The sequence below is a fragment of the Cannabis sativa genome, chromosome X (genome assembly GCF_029168945.1).
Source record: "Cannabis sativa cultivar Pink pepper isolate KNU-18-1 chromosome X, ASM2916894v1, whole genome shotgun sequence".
In the NCBI taxonomy this organism is placed as follows: Eukaryota; Viridiplantae; Streptophyta; class Magnoliopsida; order Rosales; family Cannabaceae; genus Cannabis; species Cannabis sativa.
Genome location: NC_083610.1, coordinates 69,443,458 through 69,452,344, shown reverse-complemented (window position 1 = coordinate 69,452,344; position 8,887 = coordinate 69,443,458). Strand labels below are relative to the sequence as shown.

General features: G+C 26.6%; 1 protein-coding gene across 1 annotated transcript; it reads right to left on the bottom strand.

Annotated features, from left to right (window-relative positions):
* Positions 1 to 469: 469 nt before the first annotated feature.
* Positions 470 to 7,429, bottom strand: LOC115714354 (GDSL esterase/lipase EXL3). The gene is made up of 5 exons (XM_030643031.2): positions 6,911 to 7,429; positions 1,715 to 1,845; positions 1,395 to 1,628; positions 1,064 to 1,319; positions 470 to 975 (listed from the first exon to the last, which is right to left on the bottom strand). The coding sequence occupies exons 1-5, from the start codon at positions 7,209 to 7,211 to the stop codon at positions 782 to 784; spliced, it is 1,116 nt and encodes a 371-aa protein (XP_030498891.1). The 5' UTR covers positions 7,212 to 7,429; the 3' UTR covers positions 470 to 781.
* Positions 7,430 to 8,887: the final 1,458 nt, after the last annotated feature.

Here is an 8,887-nt window from a genome sequence, read left to right as displayed (position 1 = left end):
TACATTGCAAATACATCGTTAGACATCGTTTTTTTGTTTAAAAATTTTAATCTAAGAAAAATTACAAAGAAAACTAAACTTTTATGTGCGAATTCGAAATTAATAAGTTAGTGCCTTGTAAAAGAAAAAATGGGTTTGTGTTTCGGATTTGAGTTTTAACCATTAAAGCATTAAAAGAAAAATACATTAGATGTTTTGGTGGTGATCGGAGGTAGAATCATTAATGGTGGTTGGCGTAGGGGGTGATCGAGATCTGAGAATGAAAAGAGGGGTAACGGAGAAGGTAAGTGGCTAGATTTCACCAATTTTTAGAAATGGGTGAGACTTGTGAGAATTAAAGAAACCAAAATGTTTGAATGATAGGAGGGGTCTTAAAGATAGGGAAATGGCATATTATGTCAACTTTGAGTCGAGTTATGTTGGCACTAAATTTTGAATGGGTATAGTGAGAAAGAACTAAGAAGCATAGTTGATCAAATTTTCCATATAAATTTCTTATATTTGTTTCTTATTGAACAAGTACAAACTCCAACAAATACAAAATCAAAAGCCCAAATGCCTTTCCAGGTTTCAAAGGCTACAAATTTTTCCAAAAGGCCTCACCCAACAAAAACACAAAACAAATTGATATGGAGAAACGAAAACTAAATTAAATGACAACACTTTTTTTTTTGGTTACACAAAATCATATGTAAAGTTTTAATTAATTAAAGTTGGCCAGAAACCAACAATTAATATAAGTAAATATATATAACTTTAATAAAGTGATGATGATCGAGAATTAATAGATGAAGCTGTTGACATATTTTCTTAGAAGGTTGGGAACCAAGACTTTGTATGCTGCTTCAGAGGGATGATAACTATCCCAAAATATATGTTTAGATGGGTCTTCACATGGTGGAGTCAAAGGGTTACATAGTACTGCAACTTCAAGTGCCCCTGTTCCACAACACCCTTTATCCACTTCTACAAACCCTGATGAGAGAAAAATAAAATATAAGTTAATTAATGTTACAATAATAATATGTAGATGAAGTAACCAAATTAATAATAATACAAGTACCATAGTTTTGAGGGTTGACAATGAGATCGAGAAGAGGATTGTAGATATCAACATAGACAAGCTTGCTACTTGAAAGTCTAGACTTGAGTGAGTGAATGGTGGAGGCTAGTTTAGAGTTGAACATAAGTGCTGCTTCATTGTATTCTTCTGCACATTGTCTTAGTACTCCTCCACCTAAAGTTCTTTGTGATGGGACACAACCTATTGGTGGTGCTGAAAATACTCCAATCCTTCTTGCCCCAAGTCCATATAATTCCTATATAAGGGTTGGTTTTGTAAAGTTGATAATTTTGCAAACAAAAGCAAAAAATGAGTATTTTTAGAATTATACCTTAATGAAATCTGAAGCTCCACGGATCATTAAATCTGTGTATGAAGGAACATCGTATTGTAATTTTCTAATACGAATAGTGAAATAGGTATTAGCAATGTCATCACTACCAGCTACAACCAAAAATATGGCATTTTCCAATATGAATTTGGTTCTCCTTTCTCCAACTTTTGCTTTAAGCTTTCCTATGTACTCCTTGAACATTCGTAGCTGTTCTTCGAATGATATCACTGACTGTGTGTTTTATTTTATTTTATTTATCAGTAATTTGATAAATTAAATATAAATATAATTAATTAACTAAGTATACATAAATATACCACTATTTTGGGAGTCATGGGGTCATATCCTGAGCCACCAGAAGCGAAGCATACCCCAGTTGGGAGATCATCCGAGCTTAAATTAGGGTCCAAATATGCTGGCAAGTATTCTTTAATACCCAATTCTTCCGCTAATAAATCATGACGAAAAATAAATATAAATATTATGAGAAATTAATAATTTAGATGTGATTAAAATAATAATTGCATAATTAGCCACTAATTAAAAGTAAAATAATATATATATATATACATATATATATATATATATATATATATATGAAAACGAATAAAATAATAGTGAAAGAGTGTTAAGAAAAATGGTTAATTACATCGAACACTAATATTGTAATTTTTTTACATATTTATGCTTAAAGTTTTATTTTATATATTTTTATTATTTTTTATAAAATAACATAAAAAAAAATTAAATAAAAAAAATTAATAACAAAATAATAAAAATATAACATAAAAATACATAAAAGACCTTATTTTATGTAAATAAAATTTAAAGAACCGTCAAAATATAAAAAACTTTGTACAAACCGTAATTTTGTAAATTTTTTTTTGTGGTTTTTGTATTTTTATTTTTGAAATTAATCCCTAAGAAAAATAGCAAATATTAGAACTTCTTTAAATGATTTTTCTTAACTAAAGTTTATATAATAAGATCCCCATAAATAAGGCCTAATGCTTACACTGATAGTACTATTGTTGTTACATAATAATAAGTTAATAACTGAGAATTTATAGAGAGTTCTTTGTAATCACATCAAAAGACTAATTTTAATTAAAAATAATATTGGGTTGATCACAACCAAGTATTAGTCCCAAGATTTTTTTAATTTTACTGGTTTTATTTTTTTATTTATTTATTTATTTATTTTTTTGAACAATTACTGGTTTTATTTAATTTGGCAAAACTAACAATTAATAGTATGATTGATTGAAAACAAATATATATATAGGGGATATCTACTATACGCCCCCTTCAATTTACCTCATGGCATAGGGATATTAAATGAGCCAATAAGAATTAAGAAAAAAAAGTGTACACATGATATTAGTATATTCCTTTACAGCCAATTCTTTTTCTTAAAAAAAATAATAATTGTTTTATCAATAACAGTGGGCTGACTCTATTTTTTTAGAGGTATTTTAATTTTTTTTAATATTTCAATAAAAACAATCTATTTAAATTTTTAATACTATAAATTATTTATAAATTTTCAAAAATTCATATAATATTTCAATAATAATAATATACTATCATATAACAAAAAAGAAAATTATGAAATTGGTACTATCGCCGGAAAAATCACCAAAAAGCTGGTTCCTTCATCAAAAAATCGATTTCTTCATCAAGAAAACGATTTCCTTGTAATTTTTGCGGTGATTTTTTTGGCGATAATGTCAATTTTGATGACTTTTCCAGTGTCGGCAGCTAGGGGTGTTCACGATGCGGGTGATGCGGTTTTGACTATTTTTTCAAACCAACCCGCACATATATTTTTTTAATTTCCCAAACCGCACCCGCACCATGAAACTAAAAAACTGTACCGCAAAAAATGATGCGGTGCGGTGCGGTTTATGCAGTTTTTACGATTTGGACTATCACTAGATAATTAAATTATCACAAATTCAACAAAGTTTGAGCCAAACTTGTCAAAAATACCATAAGACTTGAAAATAAATATAAAAAAAAAAGTTTCAAGTTTCAACGATACAATAATTATTTTTTCAGTGAAAAAAAAAATAATTAGTGGGCTTAGGTTGGGCCTTCACATATTGAACCTAAATAAATATAAAAATTAGTATTTTTATAATATGCGATGCGGTGCGGTTTGAACCACATATTAACAATTTAAAACCGCAAACCGCACCGCGCGGTTTAGAAAAAATTCAAACCGCGACCGCATTGCAAAGAATTTTAAACCGCATTTTCTTGCGGTATGGTGCGGTGCAGGCGGTTTGAACGGTTTGAGCGGTTTGATGAACACCCCTACAGGAAGCAACTCCGACGACTTTTCCGACACCGGCAACTACTCCGACGATGAAAAAAAGATGATAATCTAGAAACCTATACAATTTATTAACCAATAAAATGAAAGAAAAATAGAGGTTCCACTCCAACTGTTGATGTTTTTATTGTAAATTCTTAAGTGATCCAAATCACTTTGTCATAATAATAATAATAATACAACGTAATATAATAGTCAAAATTGATAAAAAAAAAATGATTTGATAAAAAAAACCCCTAAAATTTATTGATGAATAAAAGAAAAAAAAAAATTCGCAACAAAAAAAGGAAAAAAATAAAAGGAAAAAAAGAAGAAGAACACACTAGTTTAATATATCGAGTGAGAAAAAAAATTAGAACAACAATAATATTGGTGCGGAAATTGTCAAGATTTACATGAGAGTTAACTTAAAAAAAAATAATTTAAATTAAAAATTAATAAATTTTTTAATTATTAATATTATTTTATTTTTTAAAATAAATATATAATTAAATATTATTATAATATGTATAAAGTTTTAATTGTATACAAGCTGTCCTATTGTAAGAGTATACACCTTCTATCTTAATAACCACATGATCTAAAATCAATGGTCAAAAAAAGTTCCCTACCGGTAGGGAACTTTTGTTAGGTCCTACCATAGTCTTTATATATATATATATATATATATATAGATTAGACAATTTAAGTAGTAACAAAATAATTACGTGTGAAGGCCATATTTTCAACAAAAGTTATGACAAAATTATTACCATAATAAATATGTAGTACTCCTTCACAGATACACCTCACCATATTTATAATAATAAATATTGTGCAACAATAAAAGTATGACTGTTGCACTATAGAACTTCATGAATTAAATTCAAAGAGAATAATACGTGTCCGTACACCACACACCACACACCACACACCACACAATGTTGTGTAAAATAATGTAGAAATGTTATCCCAATCTTCCTATTATATATATATATATATATATATATATTAGATCTTGGATTTGAAAAAGAAAGAAAATCAAATCCCCTACTAAAAATAATGAAATCCGAAAAGTACAATAAATTCGTAATTTTATTTTCAGGAAAATTAAAATAAATATAATATAATTTCATGAAATCCAAAAAAAATACAAATATATACAAGAAAAATATATATTAAAACAATGTAACATTAAAATTTCGTCGTTAAAATTCGAAGTCCATATTAACAACGTTTTAAAGTCTTGAATATTTATATAATAATTCTATATCATAAACTATTAGTAGATTCCAATGTTATAAGAATGTAATATAGAACTGAAAATATTTTAACAATGCACTTACTAACAGGGTTCATTGATGTATTTCTAGTTTTTTGGGCATTTGTCATTGATGTATTTCTATTTTTTTTTTTTTTGGCATTTGGAAAAAAAAATTAATTTAATTTTTTTTTTTATAGTTATCTATGTTTTAGTTATTTATGATGTCTGCAAAATTTTGAGAAACCACGTAGAAAATAGGGTTCAAATAATTTATTTCACACTCATATAAAATAAAAGAGTTTTGCGTGCAATAAATTGTTTGAACCATATTTTTGAAATGTTAAATGTTTCTGAATCTCTCAAAATTTTTCAAGATTTTTAAATAGCTACAACATAGACGACCATAAAAAAATTAAACTAAAAAAAATTTCTCAGATACCGAAACTGGTAAGAGGCGCTAGGCTCGTGGTTAGGGCCCACCTAAACTCAAGACCCAAAATTTTTACATAGTATATTTTTTTGCATTGTAAAAAATAATATTTTTGTAAAATTTTATAAAAAGAAACTTAATAATACTTATATTTTACTTTAAATATATATAGCACACAAAAAAAAATTTGTGCCCATTATTATTCATCGAAGGATCCCTTTTAAAAAAATGTATTATAAAAGCATTTTATAAAATATTCAATATTTTTTTATAATTCCAAATGACTCTGCATTGTCACACATACATGACACTGACCTAACTTTTCAATTTTTGAAAATAAATATAATTATGTATGATTAGATACATCATACAGGTACGGTCTATACGGGGACCGATTTAAAGCGAGAAAAACATATAGCTAAGTATTATTGAGGAGTATTGGTATTATGTACTAGTAGTCTCTACTATTTTTTAAAGGTGTTGTCGTGTGATTGATTATTGATATTTTTTAAAAATTATTATATTAAATTATGAAAAATATAATATTTAATTGTATCAATAATAATATTGACACGTACGAAAATACTAGAGACCAAATAATACTCTTTTAGCATTTGTTGAGAGCTTAATTATTATAGCTCCAGCTCCAATATTTCTGGTGTGGCTACCTATATATGAAGTTAGCCACACTCTAAGTTATGTACGGATATCTTTTACATTAATTACTTATTATTCTTTACAGGTAGCAAAGTAAATAACCCTCATAATTATAACAACATTATTTTATTTTTACTACCTATACTATTATTTATTCAGTCAACTGTCTCTATAGTAGTCTTTAATTATTGGATAAGTAATCTAATCATCTTAACTCTCCTTAATTAGATGTATTAATTCTAAAACTATAACATTACTGATATTATAAAACTATACATTACTGGTAATGGTGGAGCCAGCTCACAAATCAGGGCCAATACATATGAAAATATATAAAAAATTTTACTTTTTTTTTTAAAATAAATTTTTACATATAAGTTAAAAAAAAAAAAAAAATCTGGCGGGCTGTATGACCATCCGGCTCCCTTAGCCCGGTCTGGTATTATAATTAAGAAGTTTTTTTTTTTTATTATTTTACAAAAATATACGTAGCATTCCAAATAAAAATTATTGGAGCAACTAAACTGTATATTTTAAAAAAAATAATAATAAAAAATAGTATATAAAATAATTTTTCTATAATTAAAAGATAAATAACGAAATAAAAAAAAATAATCTATATTAAAAATAAATACTCTTAATTAAACTTATTTATATTTACTTATAATTTCCATAACTAAAACAATATTAAACTCAAAATAAATATATGAGATTATTGTGATAAATATCTAGTTAGATGAATGTATGGTAAACATGAAAGTACGTAGTAGTAATAGTAGTAGAGTAGAAGAATATATATACAAATAGTTATGTTAATAAATAATGAATTAAATTGGAATAATCACCTATTAGATCTGAAGGGACCTTTCCATCACCAAATCTGCCGGTAGGTACTCGTCCCCTGAAATTTTCACCATAAGGAGCGAAATCACACTTGACCAGAGTCTTAAGAGCGTTGTTGTTCCCTGTGTCCATGATCGAGTCTCCGAACACGATCACTGCCGGAACTGTCTGATTTGGCGGTAACTTTATCAAACCCCACGATGGATTAATAAAAAATAACAATACTATTGTTGTTATTATTATGTGACGATAATAAAAACAACAAGAAGAAGAAGATGAAGCCATCACTTTCCGCATCATCATCAGATTATAACTATATATTAAACCTATCTAGTACGTTATTATAAATCTTTGTTATTTTCTTATTTGTGTACTTTCACGAAACTTGGATTGTATGTGGAAGAGAGAGAGAGACCAAAAACAAGAAGAAAGGAAAATGAAATAGAAGGGTTATGTTGTCTGCCTCATCCAGATACTTTCTGCTATCATTTATATGCAAAAATAATTGAACCCCACTCCTTATTTTATTATTATATTTAACTCATTATTGTTTTTATAAGTTACAAATTAATTATTTTAATTATTATCAGATTTATTTACTAAATATTTCACAGCTCAAATTCTGATTTTTAGGAAACGGCGGGAGGTACGCATATTTAATTTTTTTTCTTTGCATTTATATTTATATATCTATACGTTACTAGCTATTGTTCATATCTCTTTAGATTTAATTATATTAATCTAACAATTACATGTATAAAAAAAAAACCATAAATGAACTAGCAAACTATATAACATTATTTATTTTGTTTTTGCTAAAAAAAAGGATGTGCATTATTTAGCAAAATAGAGCATAAAATAATATGTAAACAATTATATACATAAAAAAAACAATGTATATATGGTACATAGATATTAATAAATTAATTAAACCTCTATATGTAATCCTAATATTTTGCAATATATATTTATTCATCTTGGTGATCATGTTCTGTTATTAATTGTAACGTTGTAACAAGTTTAATTATTCAAAGTTATTATTATTTACCATGTTGATTAGAGAGAGGGAAAACAAAAACAATTAATCTTTTTCATTAAAAAATGCATTTACCACAAAATTAATAAATTATATATGCATTAATGGTAAAATATATAAATCTTTCCTAATAGTATTATTTTATTTTAGGTTGATTAGTATTTTTGTCCTTTAAACTTTAACATGTATCAAATCACGTCCCGTAAACTAATCTGACCGTTAAAAACTTTTTTTAAATTATTGAAATTGTTAGATTTAAAGACATTTATCCAATTGCATTCAATTTTACTAATTCAGTATTTGTTTATGGACAAAATCATGCTCCTCAGATTTTGGTATTTACCAAATCATGCCCTCAAAATTTTGACATGTACCAAATTATCTCCCTGTATTTTCATCCATGTTAAACTTTGCTTACTAAAATTAGACAAAAATCCTTAAATCCAACAATTTTAATAGTTTAAAAAAATGTTAATAACCTTAAAAGTTCAAAGACATAATCTTAATTAGCGTATGATAAGTGAATTTTTGGAAGCTACGTACCCAGCCCCAGGTACATTTTTTTTTATATTTAATCAAAAATTAGTGCCTCGCTAATCTATTAAAGTAGAGAAACATTGTCTATGGATAGATCTTATATTAATATATAATATAGGATTATTATTATTATTATTATCTATATATACACGTGTGAGCTGTTATAATCAGCTGATAATTAGATTATCAGTTTCTATTAAGTACTAAACATATGGACAGGTTTAGGTGGATTCGGTCGGTTATAACATGAAATGTCTTATTAACAAATAGAGACACCAAAACAAAGAAGCTTCTAATTTTGATATTTTCTTACAGTAAAGAAAATCAGTCAATTAATTATAACATTTTATTTATATATACCTTATCATATATGGGAACAATTCCCTTATATGATACCAAAATGTGT